General features: G+C 38.3%; 1 protein-coding gene across 1 annotated transcript in view; it reads right to left on the bottom strand.

Moving 5' to 3' along the window:
* Window positions 1-10,436: 10,436 nt before the first annotated feature.
* Window positions 10,437-18,031, bottom strand: part of epg5 (ectopic P-granules autophagy protein 5 homolog (C. elegans)) — a 57,112-nt gene continuing 49,517 nt past the window's right edge. The window contains 6 exon segments of the mRNA XM_028457809.1: window positions 10,437-11,843; window positions 11,917-12,031; window positions 13,628-13,846; window positions 13,966-14,179; window positions 15,286-15,528; window positions 15,613-15,757. Of these exon segments, the coding sequence (XP_028313610.1) occupies window positions 11,661-11,843; window positions 11,917-12,031; window positions 13,628-13,846; window positions 13,966-14,179; window positions 15,286-15,528; window positions 15,613-15,757 (1,119 nt within the window). The 3' untranslated portion in view covers window positions 10,437-11,660.

The following is an 18,031-nucleotide window of genomic DNA, read 5'->3' on the forward strand; positions in this document are numbered from 1 at the left end:
CTCTCTCTCTCTCTCTCGCATTCTTTGTTCATGACACACGCGCACGCGCACACACACGCGCACCCCTCCTCAGTGTGTTTCAGGGTGTTTTAAGGTGAATTTGTTTTAGTCCATGTGATTGTTGTCTTTGTCCTCTTTTGAACCGATGACCCATCCATCCTTAGAGCCTGGGGGCGGGGCTTATCCTCCATCACCCCTCCATAGTTCATACACTAATAATAACAGTGATTAGAAGATGGATGGATGAACATGGCACTGTTAATTGTTGGTTTCAATTTGAGTATTTAATAAAAAGGCAAAACAAAAGCTGCTGCTTCCAACTCGTGGCTGTCTTACTCATTTTAGTTCAGATTCGTATTTGGCCCCTGCACTGGTTCATATTTGGCCCCTGAACTGGTTCATATTTGGCCCCTGGTTTGTACTGGGCCCCGGAACTGGTTTGTATTTAGCCCCTGAAATGGTTCGTATTTGGCCCCTACAATGTTTTGTATTGGGCCCCTGAACTGGTTTGTATTTGGCCCCTGGTTCATATTGGGCCTCTGCACTGGTAGTGACATTATGATGGATGGATGAATAGATGGATGGATGGATGGATGGATGAATGGATGGATGGATGAATAGATGGGTGGATGGATGGATGGATGAATAGATGGATGGATGAATAGATGGGTGGATGATGGATGGATGAATAGATGGGTGGATGGATAGATGGATGAATAGATGGGTGGATGGATGGATGGATGGATGAATAGATGGGTGGATGGATGGATGGATGGATGAATAGATGGATGGATGGATGAATAGATGGGTGGATGGATGGATGGATGAATAGATGGGTGGATGGATAGATGGGTGGATGATGGATGGATGAATAGATGGGTGGATGGATAGATGGATGAATAGATGGGTGGATGGATGGATGGATGAATAGATGGATGGATGGATGAATAGATGGGTGGATGGATGGATGGATGAATAGATGGGTGGATGGATAGATGGATGAATAGATGGGTGGATGGATGGATGGATGGATGAATAAATGGATGGATGGATGGATGAATAGATGGATGGATGAATAGATGGGTGGATGGATAGATGGATGAATAGATGGGTGGATGGATGGATGGATGGATGAATAGATGGATGGATGAATAGATGGGTGGATGGATGGATGGATGAATAGATGGGTGGATGGATGGATGAATAGATGGATGGATGAATAGATGGATGGATGAATAGATGGGTGGATGGATGGATGGATGGATGAATAGATGGATAGATGGATGAATAGATGGATGGATGAATAGATGGGTGGATGGATGGATGGATGGATGGATGAATAGATGGGTGGATGGATGGATGGATGAATAGATGGATGGATGGATGGATGAATAGATGGGTGGATGGATGAATAGATGGATGGATGGATGCTGGTGATGTAGTTTCATAGAACCCTGAGTACCAACCAAGCATTGTTGATGTTAATGCTGATTCCAGTAAAAATCCTCCCATCCAAACCAACTGATGCTTGGTCTAATGATGTGCGTCCAGAAGTAAATACATTAAAACATACAAAACAACAGAAAAATACAGAACATGTCTAAACAGCAAGAATAACAGATAAAAGGGCCCCAAAAATACACAAAATCCCTCCTAAACTACAGAAAACTGCAACAAAAATGAACAAAATGACAGAAAAAACACAAAATTAAAAAAAACACGCAAAATGACTAAAAAACAATAAAAACTGCAAAACACAAAAAACAACAGAAAAACTAAAATGACAGGAAATGTACAAAATTGCACAAAATGACTCCAAACACACTAAAATACTAAAATGAAGAGAAAATTCACTAAACAACAACAAAAACAAAAGGAAACCCTTTGTTATTTACTGTGTTGATGTTCAGGTTGGTCATTACTCTGAATGCTGACTATAATCTCCTTTTTAGTGGCCCCATTGTGATAAAAGTGGCCCTTACCTGTTGTACTCCTCAGTCAACAGATTCCTCACCTTTTGAGCGCATGGTGGAATTGGACCAACTGGAGGTTAAACTGCAGAAACATGCGAACATGCAAACTCCATGCATAAAACTCAAGCCACTGTTCTGCTGTGCCTGTAATTCGGTCACACTGACATCTTCCTATTAGTGACGTCTTTGAGACGCGTGTGTTTTCAGGGTTTGTTTAGACTGGTTTTCAGCCTGAAATGTCGGTTTCCATATTGGGATTATTGAGTTCTAGTGCATTCACTCACACGCTGTGTGGTGCTCTGCACAGAGCAAAGAAACAAGTTAAAAAAAAACATAAGCTGATCTTATCTGGTTCTGTTACGCATTTGGGGCGGACTGAGGTCTCAGCTTTTTATTTCATCCTATTATGGAAACATCTCACAGTGCATCAAAACATTAGCACAGAAACTCTTGTTGTTAACTAACGTAAACGGTAAAAGTCACTAAAAGGACTCCATGTACACACAGTGGAACAAATGCTGTTGCTTCTTTTCTCAAGTTTTCCATATGAGCTGCAGTAATCCCACCCCGCTCTAAACTGTAGGTCAGCCAGGGGCCACATGTGGCCCTTGGTCTAATTTTGTGCAGCCTCCTAAAACAAATCCAACCAAGAAGCTGGAAAGAATATGAAGCCCAAAGTAACACACTAAATAACTCCAGAAACACACAAAACACAGGGAAATGCAGAACATTTCAACAAAAATACATAAAGTAACAACAAAAACTCACAATGGAATTTTTAAAATACACAAAGTGACTCACAAAACACACAAAATGACAACAGACACACAAAGCATCATATCTCCAAAATGACTCCACAGACACACAATAGTACACTAAATGACCAAAAAATACACCAAACAACAAAACACAAAAAATTTTATTCCCAAAAATGCACACAAAAACACATACACAATGGGTTCAGTCTGTTTTTATTCTGTTCTATCTATTTTGTGTTTTGCTTGAGTGTTATTGGAGTTCTTAAGTGTATTTCTTTTGATCAATTTCTGAGTTTTTTTTTTTATTATTATTATTTTGTTGTTATGTTTTTGTCATTTGTGTGTTTTTATTGTTGTTTTCTATTTTTTCGGTCATTCTTGTTTATTTATTTCTCTGTTCTTGTGTATAGTCGTCATGTTCCTTTTGAAGAAATTTGTGTATTTGGACTGTGTTGTGTGTTTTTTGTGTTGTAATTTTGCACATTTTTTCTTTTTGTGTATTTTTTTTGTTTTCTCTGTGTGTTTTTGGCATTCTTATGTGCATTTTTGTTCATTTTGTGTATTTTTTTTCTGTTTTAAAATGTATAGTCAATTTTGTACTTGTTTTAGTTATATTTCTCTTATTATACGTATATTTGAAGTCGTTTTATGGTACACTTTTCTTTTGGGTAATTTTTGTGTAATTCTTTTAATGTTTTGTGTGTTTTTGTTGTCTTTTTTGTGCGTTTACATTGGGGACCATGGCTGCATTAAAGAACATGTTCAGCCTCCTGAGTCCTGACTTTATAAATCCTTATTAGACCATTTTTTTTAAACTCTCCACCCTGGTAAATGTTTTTTGCAACTATAGTGAACTCCGACTTTATCACAGAGGCCAAACATTCCTCACTGACGTCAGCCTCAGTCACTCAGTCCATGACTCTGGAGTTTGCAGTGATTTCCAATGGAAGCCCAGGTGGAGATGTGTGTCAGGTCTGGATGACTCTAATGGTTGAGAGCACTGGAAACACTGGGTGAAGAGCCTCTGAACAGGACAGGCTAAACTGAGAGACATGGAAAAACTCAGTCCCTTTTCGTAGCCGACATATTTTGTACATTTAGTTAATTTTCTTTTCATTTGAGACAAATTCATATAAACAGTATGTTCTATATCATTGTTAAAAATGTGTACACATGAAAAATAAACCTAAATGTAAAAGTAAAATCTAAATGTAAATGTTAAATCTAAATCTTAACACAAAATCTAAATCAAAATGCTAAATCTCAATAGCAATGTTAAATCTAAATAGAAATGTTAAATCAGTTGCTAAGGATAAAGCTAAATGTTTAGTAATTATGCAAAGTGAGCAGGTCAGCGCCTGTCAATCACGAGGCCCCGCCTACACCACCGACTGGGGCAGCCTCGCTTCCGTTAGTCTGCCCCAGGGCAGCTGTGGCTACAACAGTAGCTTACCACCACTAAGTGTGGAGTGAAAGAATAATGCCTTAATTCTGTAAAGCGCTTTGAGTGTCAATGATAAAGCGCTAAATAAAATCCAATGCATTATTATTATATTGTGGGATCGCTCCAAACTGACAAAGAACGATAATGACTGGTGTACGGGCTGGATGTCAGCCAAGGTAATGTGTTGACAACTGCCCTCAGACAGTTTTAATAACAGACATAGATTTGCTGAGAGTACAGCATGCTGTATGTCAACTCACTTTTGCCAGTGAGAAGACACCGAGGATACGAAGACCTTGGAGGGTGGGGTGTGGGGAGTGTGGGCGGAGCGACCAGCCCACTTTGTATAATTTCTAAACATTTAGATTTAGCATTTAGATTTAGATTCAACATTTAGATTTAAGGTTTAGATTTACATTTAACATTTAGATTTAACTTTTACATTTTGATTTTTTTTTTTTTTTCATGTTTACACATTTTTAAAAATGAAAAAAGTTTGTCTCAAATGAAAGGAAAGTCAGCTAAATGCTCAGAATAGTCGGCTATGAAACAGTGACAGAGTTTTTACATTCAGTACCAAACAGACGAGAAGCCTGGGTTAGTGATGGAGGAACATTTATTAGTCACACAAAACAGCAATTCACAGCATGCAGAACATTTACTGGTGGTGCATTAGAGCAGGGAGGAATGCTGGTGTGTGTGGTGTGTGTGTGTGTGTGTGTGTTGTGTGTGTGGTGGTGTGTGTGTGGTGTGTGTGTGCGTGTGTGGCGTGTGTGTGTGTGTGTGTGTGTGTGTGTGGGTCAGCTGTCCAACAACAACAACTGCTGAGCACAGACAGATCTGTTTAATGCTCAGTTCAAATCAGCTGCGTGCACTGACATTTAACTGGGATGACACGATATCCGACCAGTAACCACAGGTTATCCAAGCAAATATTGTCACTGGCTTTCCTGTGAGAGGTTCCTTCCTACATCTGTCAGCTCCCCACAGAGCAAAGTAACGTTGATGCATCAGCGACATACACACAGAATGTCTTTGAATGTTATGTTCATGTGATTATGTCTACAAAAGTCACATTATGGCTCAAAGCTCATCAATAGATGAACAGTTTTTATCACACAGGGCCACAAACGTGGTGATTTTATCATCCTATTTTTGTGTCATTTTCTACATATTTTTCTCTCGTTTGCGTGATTTTGGAGTCACGTTGAGTGATTTATTGTCGTTGATCCAAGTTAGAGACAAGAGTTTATACTCACAGTTCTAAAACTTGTGTTAGACTAATAGATGGGTTCCTTGGGGTCAGGATGCCAGATGCCTTTAAGAAACTAAGATCATTTTTTTAACAATTTCATCGAAAAAAACAATTTTTTTAACACGTTTTTCTGCAACATCAAAACTTGTTATATTTAACTTATTAAAACCTATTTCTTGCCATATTTTTGCTCCTTTTAATGCATTCTTGGTGCTTAACTCCCCTTTCTGCCAATTCCCCATCAAATTACAAAGGCTTTTCGCACATTTTTTCACCTCATCAAATTACAAAGGCTTTCTGCACATTTTTTTCACCTCATGTTGCATATGTTGAGCCAATATTGTCACTTTTAACCTTTTTTCACCATATTTCACATTCACGATTTGTTATGCCCATTATTTGCCAGTTTAAACTAATTGTTCCTACTTTTTTCCACCATTTTAAACCAATATTGACACTTTGAACTCCTTTTATCACTTTTTATGTCAATTTTTGACCATTAATTCTAAACCTTTGACCTGTGGATTTTAAAATCCCATATTTCACCACCTATTCCACCACCATTTTTTCCACCATTTTGGTCACTTTCAACCCATTTTATTGCTGATCATTATTCAGATAAATAAATAAATGTGGTTATCACAGATTCATAGAACAATGGATCATCATTTTACTGACTTTATGGATGGGCCCCAAAATATCTCCCCTTTATTCCCCCTTATTGATGGTCCTGTCTCCACATGACTGTTCTTCAATGTTCAAGTCTGTGTTCAAACACCTTCAGGTACAGTGGGGGTCCCCAGTCTCTGGAACCTTTATTTTGGGGGTCACGGGCTGAAAAGTTTGAGAACCATTGGATTCATGTATGCGTCCATCCCTGAATTTTCCACATAATGTGATGAAGGACAGGTAAACTACTTTGAGTGACTGGTTTAGAATCTGAGCATGATTGTCCTGGGGTTAATATCACCCCTCAGTGTTATTCAAACTAACACATCATCTTCCTGGAATGACGGAGCAGGAATAGCAGATCCTGAGGAGGTGATTCATTGAAGGGCTGCTCTGACGTGTGTCCAGGAAAAGTCCAGCTTTCCAGACCTTAAATCATGTTTCCATGGTGACACCTATATGCCAGACAGTGGCGTGTCTACCATGAACAGTGTGTGGGTGACGGGTCATCTGAGCACGTGCTGATGTCTGAATGTGTGTGTGTGTGTGTGCGTGTGTGTGTGTGTGTGTGTGTGTGTGTGTGTGAGCATTTCCTCCTCCTCCTCTGCAGAACAAGCCGTCCTTTCCTTCTTCTACCTCATTGTAACCATAGCAACCATCATCAGCCTGAAGAGGGTTTTTTTTTTTCTCATTTATTTTTTTCATCCCTGGTGTCAAATAAGGACACTGACTCCACACTCAAGTGGATGCACATAACTACAATCTAGATATAGTTTTTTTTTAATTATTCAGTAATATTCAAACAACACATTATTAGGACGTCTCACACTGACTGATTTTAAGCAGTTTGACAATGAGCAACATTAACGATTTCAGTCTTTTCTGTTGTCATTAGACGCTGCACATTGTTGTGTTTGAACATGACTGCTTGGGTTCTGTTTTGTTATAATTGTATCAGCTTAACTGATAATTAATTACAATTACGGCGAAATTATAATTGTAATTCCAAAAATATGTTGCTGTTGTAATTAAATTGTAATTGAATTTAGATAATTGACTTTGTAATTGTAATTGCCATGAAAATTAATTTGATGGGTACTACTGAACACATATTTGTCAATAGGATGAATGGGTTATAGAATGATTGTTTGGCGATAACAGTACTCCCATGCATCAGAAAGCGGACACAACCATTTTCTTTGTCCTGCTGTCCAAAGGGGAACTGAGACTGACTCACACAACACCTGTCGACTCTGTGAGAGTGAGACTTTATGCTGGGAAAACGCAAACCAACTAAGAGAAAGTGACTGGGTTGAAACGTAAATGCAGCCTGTGATGAGTTTGTGTTCTTTAACACACAGTACAACACCAACTCCTGGGGTAGCGCTGAGTCAACACTTTTCTTCAACAGAGAAGAGCTGGGGTGTTCTTCTGACGCCGTGTTCGACATTTTCATTCAGTCTGAATATAGCTGAGCATCATTGGGACTGAGAAATTTATGGCAATTTCAGCTGCAATATTGATCAAAATCTGATTATAAATAGATTATAACACCGTTTTAGGCTGAATGGTAAATGTGTTAAAGTATCTCATAACTATGACTTTACTAACTCATAATTATGAATTTCTTTCTTATAATTATGACTTTTTATTTCATAATTATGACTTTCTTTATCGTAATTATGAGTTTGTATCTCATATATATGACTTTCTTTCTCATAATTATAACTTTACTAACTCATCATTATGACTTTGTATCTCATAATTATGACTTTCTATCTTATAATTATGACTTTCTTTCTCATAATTATGACTTTGTATCTCATATATGACTTTCTTTCTGATAATTAGGACTTTACTAACTCATAATCATGACTTTGTTTTTCATAATTATGATTTTTTTCCCTCTCATAATTATGACTTTGTATCTCATAATTGACTTTACTAACTCATAATTATGATTTTGTTTCTCATATATATGACTTTCTTCCTCATAATTAGGACTTTACTAACTCATAATTATGATTTTGTTTCTAATAATTATGACTTTACTAACTCGTAATTATTACTTTCTTTCTCATAATTATGACTTTTATCTCATATATGACTTTCTTTCTCATAATTAGGACTTTACTAACTCATAATTATGATTTTGTTTCTAATAATTATGACTTTCTATCTCATAATTGACTTCAGATGAAAGTGTTTTGAAAATTGATTGAATGAAAATTTGAAGAATGTGGCGTTATAATGCATTCATACGTTTCCAGAGAAATGGGAGATTCTAATCTGGCGGAGACAAAAGGAATCGATCAATCTTGGATCCTAAAGACAGGGTTTGGCGTGACCTGTGCCTATGGAAGAGGCGATCTCAGTTTAAGGACTGAACTTTGCGAATGTCGAAACACAGGACGTTTTATCAGAAGATGAAGGACAATAAAGAGGAGGAACATTTCCTCAGCCGTTAAAATGTTTTCTGGATGTTGGTGTAGTTTCTTTTCAGAATATCATGAGTGTTGAAAATGTATTTTTGTTCCTGTACAATGATTTACAAGAATGAAAATTGATGAATGAAATTTGAGACATGTTTTTTCCTACGAGAAGTATGGATTTGATGTGTTTGAGATGTCTCCCTTGGGTTTTGACTTTAGATGAAAATGTTGTTTGGTGACTAATTTACAAACAAAACTAATCCTCACTTAACAATTTGAATCTGAGGTTTCTCCACAATGTTTTAAATTGGGTTTCTGGAAGATCAAAGGAGAAAGGTCAGTTTAATGGTTTTATCAGTTTATACAATGATGGTGGACTGTAAACTGCAACTTGTATTGCCTATAATGTACTGTTTCACAGTACTGGTTTAGTTTAGCTCGATTAGGAACAATGCAGGTGTGAAACCGTCTTTTGCTTGTCTGGTGTTTGGGCAATTTAGGACCAGGCTTTGTGATTTGGTGGTGATTTGCATTTACAATGGTCACCGTCTTAGGGTATGCTAATTTGTTAATGCTTTTACGTCCATTAATTAGGATATAGGACTGATTAATTTGGCGAATAGCCAAGATTTGTAGGTGATCCTTAGATTAGGGATTTAGGTAAAATAGGAAATGAAACAGACTATTAATGGGATTGATTGAAGGTGAGTGTGAATGTTCAGTTCCTCTCCGGTGATTATGTACTTCATATATATTTGTGTTAAAATAATAGTTTTTTAACAAAGGAGGGATTAATATATGAATCTCTCCTGGTCAGTCCTGGTCAAACTGCCCTAAGCAGGCCAGATACTATCGTACTGATAACATTTACCAAGGTCATTCTTATGTTTAGCGCTATCAGCAGCATACAAACCACTGAGAGCACAGGACAACTACAGATTCATTGGACACACAAACACTTAAACCTTTGAATCCCAGACTGGTCTGCCCCCAAAAACCCTTTGACCAAATAAACCTTGTGTCCACATTTGACCTTTAACCCTTCAACTTCACTGCCCTATTTAATTCAAAAACGCCACAGCATTGCACGCATTGGTTTTCCTCTGGGGTCAATTTGACCTGCACCCTAACACAAAAAAAGAACTAAAAAATATAGAAAAAAAAACCTGTTGAATGAGTGAAACTTTACCACAAAAAAAATAATGTGGGGGGGGGGGGGGGGGGGGTCTGGGTCACCAACATCAATCAATATGGTTACAGTCATGAATGTGTACCCCAAATTACAAAAGATTTTAAAGATACGCGAAGTTTGACCTGATGGTGGCGCTGCAGGAAAGGTCGTATCATCACCACAACTAATAGGGTTCATGTCTTGTGGTCCTTAATGTTGTCAGTAAATTTGAGAAGATTTGGATGAAAACTATTCAAAATAAATTAAAAAAAAGTGTGTGATTTTTCACGAATGGGAAGCAAGATTTTCTCAGAAGAACACGCAGGAAAACAAAATATCCCCAGCAGCCTAAACCTAAATAGCAGCTGTGAAAAGTTTGCTTTTCTTGGTTGTGCAGTCACACTCAGACTCATTCCTGACCAGTGAGACACCAGAACACTCACTACCACCAGCAGCAGCAGCAGCAGCAGCAGCTTCTATTTCTGGAATGAAGCCTAGATATTCTAGAGTTGTTCATGACATATCAAACTGTTTTTATAGAACAGAAAGGCTGATAGGAAGTTCCCTAAAAAATCAGATTAAGTCTATCCCAGGCCAATGTCGCATCCCTCCAGCATGACTAATGTTGAGCAGTGAAGTCAGGCTTTCTGCTTTATAAGATGTGTGGAAGAAGTGTGTGAATGTCCCAGAGAGTGTTTGATTTTGTGCCTGACATGAAGACCAGAGAAACAGAGTGAGTGAATGATGGAGACGCTTTAAGTAGCAGAGCAGATTAAAACAACTTCTTTGGCAAAAGGAAACAGAGCACTTTAGGCTGGCCATGAACACAAATACTGAGCAGGAGAGCTTGATTCAGGCATTTACTGACGTCATTTCTCTTTCTGTGTGTATGTACAGTACCTGTCATTGAGAAACTTCATTTTTGTGGCATTAGCAGGACAAACGCAGGGTTATGCAATAACAAAACTCCCCCATTATGTCCTGTTCTTTTCAGAACACACTTTTAAAGAGAAACTCTTCAAATTCTGCAAAATGATGTATGGACCCTTAAAGTTTTTTTCTTTTTATATTCCACAAACAAAAAAAAATGGAGTAAAATCAGCTCCAATAAAAGCTACAACTTCCCAAAGCAGGAAGAGATCACTTGGCAACAAAAAAAGGCCATAATGCGAAACGCAGCGAGGCATGAACGTGATGAGGAGACGATAAAGTGCTGGGACAATTCACAGGTTCAAAGGAGAGATTGCTTCACTTGGTTTTTGATCCTTTCATCACCTCACATTTTGAATGGACAAAACAGACTTAAAAAAAACTGCACAGTCAGCTCTTCTGAGTAAACTGTCATTGATTAGCGCTTTAGCTTCAGCTAATAGCGTAGCAACAGTTCTTCAGTAGCTGTGTCTTTAAGGGTTTGTGCTTCAGCCATAGATCGACTGCACAGAGCAGAGGACTCCTGCTGTGCGTCAGGTTGGATGTCTTCTAACGTATGATGTGTGTCAGGTTGGATGTCTTCTAATGTATGATGTGCATCAGGTTGGATGTTCACTAAAGTCTGATGTCCTCTAGCGGATGCGGTTTGTCAGATTGGATGTCAGGTTGGATGTCCTCTAGCGGATGCTGTTTGTCAGATTGGATGTCTTCTATTGGAGGATGTGAGTCAGGTTGGATGTCCTCTAACATCTGCTGTGCATCAGGTTGGATGTCCTCTGACGTCTGCTGTGCGACAGGATGGATGTTCACTAACGTCTGAGGGTCGGGTTGGATGTCCTATAGTGTATGATGTACTTCAGGTTGGATGTCCTGTAATGTCTACTGTGCATCGGTTGGATGTCCTCTAGCGGATGCTGTTTGTCAGATTGGATGTCAGGTTGGATGTCCTCTAGCGGATGCTGTGGGTCAGGGTTGGATGTCAGGATGGATGTCCGGTAGCGGATGCTGTGGGTCAGGTTGGATGTCTTCTATCGGATGATGTGCAGGTATCTGAGCTCAGGATATAGTAGGTTAGCTAACAGTGAGAGCAGACGGGGGCCGTCCTTCAGACAGTGTCCTGGGTAACGGATGAACTGCAGAGCCTTCTTCAGTGCTTCTGATGACTCAGCGTATTGTTTGCTGCTCAGCATGGATTCCAACAAACTCAGAGTCTAGATACACAAAGAAGAAAATAAAGCAATCAGAAGAGCTAAAAGACAAGTTAGATTAAAAAAGCGTGCATACTTGATGTGCTTTTGCAGAAAGCTTCAGGTCAGTGTTTGGTTGGAGACGTAGTTCAGTCTCTGACGTAGCCTGGATGGACAGGAAGGCTGAGAGACTGCGAACCACCACCCTGAACCTAAATGTGGACCAGACCAGGTTAGCAGAACAAGTCTAAGATATTAGGCCAGCAGCCCAGATAGCCCACAATGCCCCCCCCCCCCCAAAAAAAAAACAATTTGCCACTTGATTTATTTTTTTCAACTCTTAGGATGTCCCGATCACGTTATTGAGTAGTAACAGAAAAATATCTTACTCCCAGTTGTGGTTTTTATGATATTCCTATTATGACCCTAAAAACATTTTTTTTTGCAATTGTGATCACTACAGACAAAACAGTTTTTTTTTCTTGAAGCTACTTCTGCATCCAGAAGCCCTACTACTAGTAAGCCTTATATACTTAAGGGGGAGGGAAATGGCATTGGCTTTTGAAAACTTTACAACCAATCAGGGAGCTGGATTTGGTTAGAATCCCTCCCATCCCTTAACTCATTGACTGCCAAAGATGACTATAGACGTCTTTTGGTTTAGTAACGTTGACTGCCAAAGACGTCTATAGATGTTAATTGTGTTTTTCGGCTGGGGTTGCAAGGAGACAATGTGACGAAGCTCTCCTGTGAATATCGAGATTGTAAAGACTTGGAGGAATGCCAAAATATAGTAAGCAAACCATTCAACTCTGACATAGAGAGCAAAATAATAATAATTTTTCCATCAAAGCCCGGTCTCAGTGTTGTTTTTGTAGTTTTATAGAAGGAAACCAATGTTGAGGTGTCACTAAAGCAAAAAAAAAATGCTTTAAAGTCACTAATAGATTTTTTCTCAGCTTTTTGTCACAAACTGATGATTTGTGTGAAACTTGTCTCTATTCAACTGCTGAATAAGGAAGAACTAAACAAGCTAGAAACAAATAATTTTCTAAGTCTAATCTTTCAGAATATGGTGTCAGATTTGTCATAGTACAAAATATTCTGTGGGTCTTCAAAAATCAGTGAAATCATCTAAAACACCTGGCAATATAGGGTTGGCTGCTCTGAAAGGGCTGGCAGTGAATGAGTTAATTTGCATTATAGGTAAGGCTGTGCAATTAATCGAAATTCGATTACGATTTTGATTATTAATATAATATAAAAAAAAACATTTATTTTTTTAAATTATACATGTTTTATTTGTTAAATAAAACAGACTTCCACGATTTAGGATATCTACAAAGAATATAGCTTGGCACACGAGAAAAAACTTAATTTACCGTACAGTAGGTCTACTAGTACTACTAGTGAATCTTTTGGCTTCACTCGTACTACTAGTAGACCAAAAACAGTCTACTAGTAGTACTAGTGAGATATTTAAAGTCTACAAGTAGTACTAGTAAACAAAAAACATAATACTAATAAAGGTTTTTGGTGCACTAGTGTGTGAGTAGACCTTAAAAGTAAGATAAAGTCTCGTAAACCAAAATTGAGTACATGTACTCCAAAATTGAGCACTAGTAGAGCTTAATAATGGTTGATATGTGTGATATCAAATATATGCTCAAATGGCTTGCCATAGACACGTTTTGCTTCACTAGTAAAGTCTACTTATGCACTAGTAAACTAGAGTTGAGAACGTGCTCCAAATGTGATTACTAGTAGGTCTTAACTCTGGTTGATATCACTGAGATCATGGACTTTACCGGTTTGAAACGGGGGATCTCTTTCCCAGACCTATTGCTCCCAGCAGCCCAGAGTTGAGTCGTTCTTCTCCCAGCTGAAGGAGGCGGGTTTGTAACCTCATCACACCCAGCACCACTCCTGTTACGTCAGCGTGACCCGCCTGTGGCTGTAGCTGCTCTGCTGAGAGAGTCAGAGCTTTGTGCCACCACAGGAACAGCTTGGCCTCATCTGCTGAAGCGCTGCACACACGCACACGCACACGCACACGCACACGCACACGCACACACACACACACACACACACACACACAGATGTTAAACCCACAAACACAGACACTCTTCAAGCACAGGACTCCTACCTTGGGAAGATCTGATTGGTCCATGTGTTGATCAGACCCAGAGTCCTCCTCTCATTGGCCGCTGTGTGCTCAGTGTTGAGGCGCTGCAGGATGAAGGCGTAGAGAGTCAGGAAGCTTCCTGCTGATTGGCTCTCAGAAAGGAAGTCATCCACCGTGAGCTCAGGCACCTGCAGGGACGCCAACACGGGACCCCAACCCACGGACTCTTCTTCAGCTAAAGTCAGCACACACAAGAGAAACGCATCCTTCATTCTACTCCTCACACTGCTGAGAACACAAACTCAAACGATCACTGATTCCGTTGTTTTATCCATGTCCAACTTTATTTTGGAATAATTATTATTTTTCCAGAAACACAGTTTGCTTTTTCTTATTGATCAATGACTTTTAAGGGTGTAAGAAAAAAATCGACATGGCGATATATCATGATATTTCACAGCGCAATTATTGTATCGATTAAAAAAGTGTCCAAATTGATTTTTTAATCATGTTTTTAACAAAAAAAAAAACATTTAATTGTGCTAACATATGCATAACACAAACGCCCAGTCACTAGGTGTCAGTGAACCACATCAGACCATGTTAAACTACTTCACTCCTCAATGCATTTTAGCTTGGAAGTTGATTGCACTTTATTTTCATAAAATATACTTGACACTTTTATAGATGTACGTGGTTACTTTAAAAAAAAAAAAATAGATTTTAATACTTAACAGAATCAGAATCTGTTGTAGAAACAAAAGTTAAACTTTTTTGAAAAATGTAATTTTACAGTTTGATTTTTGACATTTGTACTCGAATTACAGCTAGTTACAATTTACTTGTTCTCTCAAGTTTAAAAAAAATGAAATAAATTGTATTTCATACTATTTTGTACTAATTTGTAATTATTGATATTGCAATGTATATTGTATCGTTTAGTATCGGGATATATTGTATTGTGACATGCATATTGTGAATCGTATTGTATTATCAGATTCATAGCAATGCATACCCCTAGTGGTGGCTTTACAGTCCTTGACAGTGTTATTGATTAAAGTTCTTTATTTTAATTTAGTAGTGTTTTGATTATTTGTCTTGAATCATTTTTTGGGTATTTTAAGAGTTTGTGTTCACGTACAGTTTATATCCTGTGATCAGTGTATATCAATGTTCTTATTTAATATCTCAACTGATACAGTACATTGTTATTGGCAGATACATATCATATATATACACATATATATATATATAGAGTACATATACTGTATACATATATTGGCTTTTTAAAACCCACAATATTGGCATTCAGTTGCTTCTACTACACAGAAGGAGGTTTACCGTGGTTAAAGTACGCTGTAATGCACGCTTCCATGATGTGCGTCATGTGCCGCACTGATGCCAGACACCCAGAGCACGCTGTGAGGAGGGGTAGAATGGGGAAGCCCCGCCCCTTCCTTTCTAGCCAGGTGATGACATGAGCAGCGAGCGCCTCCCCATTGGAGACGCCCACTCCGTTAAGCAGCGCCAGAGCATCACTGAACAGACGACAGAAGGCCATGTGCCGCTGCTCCAGGCCAAGGTCTGCAGACAAAAACAGGACGATGAGTTGAGTGCAGATGTGTAGATGCGATGATGCTGATCTAAGAGGAGGAGGACGAGGATTACCTGGAGGGTTAAACGTGACGACGCTGTCCAGAAGTGTCTCGAGCTGGGCTTGCAGACCGCTGAGAGTGATACCGCCTCCCTGCTCCAGGGTGACCAATGACTGCACACTCCAGCTCATGTACGCGCCCGCCTTCACAGTCTCCTCCTGATGAAAAGTTAAATATCTCATTTACAGCATCGCACTCCTGACATTTTTAATGATCACATGATGATGGTTCCCTCATTAACGCCAGTTCAACATGGGTCCAGTTGTTTTATTGAGTAATTTTAGCTATTAAATCGGTTTTAAAGTTACAGTAAAATCTAACTCTTTGAAGCAGAGGTGTAAACACTACTGATATATCCTACTCAAGTAGAAATACTGTTACTTGAATGAAATTGTACGACATAAAATACTAACGTACAAGTAAAAATTAGCTTAATTAAATAGTACTCAGAGTAAAAATTACTAGTTACTTTCACCCCCCATGTTTATTTTTGGTAATAAATCTTGACATGGTTCTCTTGCATACAGTAAACATCTCATGTATAAACTTAAAAAGAAAGAGATTAAAACTTGCACAATAGGAAATTAATTTATTTTCGACAAAGGCATCTGATAAAATAAAAGGTTTGTTAAAATGTACAATTCATTTTTTTTTTTTTTCAATAAAATGACACCAATTAATTCAATTCAAAATAAAGAAAATTCTTAGACTACATTCCTACATTTAGGAACTGCAAAACTGAATAGATGATTTAATGATGTTTTGGTGCGATGCATTACGTTTAATCTGGCGTGATGAGGTGATGCATTTGATTGTTGTCTGGTCTTCATTTTTCATTTTTTCTAGTTTCACAAGGTCTGTTGATCATTTTAAAAAAAAAAAGAAGATAAAAATGTACTCAGTAACAGTTGGGTGTAGTAATGTAACAAATTACTTTACTTCTTTTACTTGTACTTAAGTAATGAGTGATTTTGTAATGTACTCAAGTACCTATAAAAGCAACTCAATTACAGTAACTTGAGTACTTGTAATTTGTTACTTTCACTTCTGCTATGAAGCAACCACCATGACACAGATACCTGCAATCTTTTACCTCCTTTAACTTGTTGTACTTTTAGATGTGAGATAATAACACGTTAGCTACTATGCACACCAATAGTAACTTACAGTGTGATAAATGTAACTACAGTCTGATGTGTCTGTGGGGAAAGTCTACACTTATTGAGCATAATAATCCCTTCCACTCGCTTATGAACACATCACGTGGCTGCCTGAGGCGCTGACATGCAGATATAATTCTTGTGTTCCACATCTTAAAAACTTGACTGCAGACACAGGAACCTTAAATCACAGTTTGGGCCAAACATTTTATCTGATCGAGGACCGCACTTTGTGTATTTGACTGTAATTTTTATGTATCTATTTCTGTCATTTTGTGTATTTTTCTGTAATTTAGAAAGTTTGAGAGTCAAGAGTATTTTTTGCCATTTTGTTTGTTGTCCTCTGGCGTACAGTATGTTTGTAGTCTTTTTCTGTACTTTTATTGTCCATTTGTATATATTTGTCCTTTAATGTAATTTTCTCATTTTTTTGTAAAACATTTAGTCCTTTTATGCATTTTCGTTGTGTATTATTGTCATCTTTTGTGCATTTTTGTTGTCCTTTAGGCATTTTATCTGTATTTTTTTACGTTTTTGTGTCGTCATTTTGTGTATTTATCCCTCTATTTTTTATTTTGTTGTGTGTTTACCAGGAGGGCGGCATTGGCCCCAGGGCCCTATAAAATCCACGTTAACGGAATTGGGACGGAATCACGGAATTGACCAACGAAAACATAATCTACAATTGAACGCAGAAATTGACAAAATCGGATGAAACAGGATGTTTTTTTATGGGAAATGTTTCTGGGGACCGCTCATTAGATGCACCGCTCTCCCCATCCTGTCTGCGCTCAAAACGATCAACCAACAGCAAAAAACACCGCCTAAACCACCCGAAACACCGTCTAAACTGCCAAAAACTCTGCAACTCGTCAATGAGTCCTAAATAGAGCCGAGCAGTGCCCGCTAAACTTGATGTGCCTGTGAAGCTCCGTCCATTTCATCAAGCACAGCGGCGCTTCTTGAAAGCCTGAGCAGTTTTAATCAGCTTCACCTGCTCAGAGCGTTTAAAACAACATCTCATCAGAGCTACAGAAAATCTGTGGGAAAAGTTGCGTGTTGTTGTGGGTAAGACCACAGGGATTGTAGAGTCTAAAACATAGTAGGTTAATGATAACTTCTGATACTGTAAAATATTCTGGACCCAGTGGTGAAAAACTGATGCATCCTTGCATCCATTTATTTTTGTGTAATCTTTACTGGAATGATGTCATCAGGATAACCTAAATTAGGTTAATTTAAATTAGATCGATCAATTGGGTGACATTAATG

Source organism: Gouania willdenowi, chromosome 9 (genome assembly GCF_900634775.1).
Source record: "Gouania willdenowi chromosome 9, fGouWil2.1, whole genome shotgun sequence".
In the NCBI taxonomy this organism is placed as follows: Eukaryota; Metazoa; Chordata; class Actinopteri; order Blenniiformes; family Gobiesocidae; genus Gouania; species Gouania willdenowi.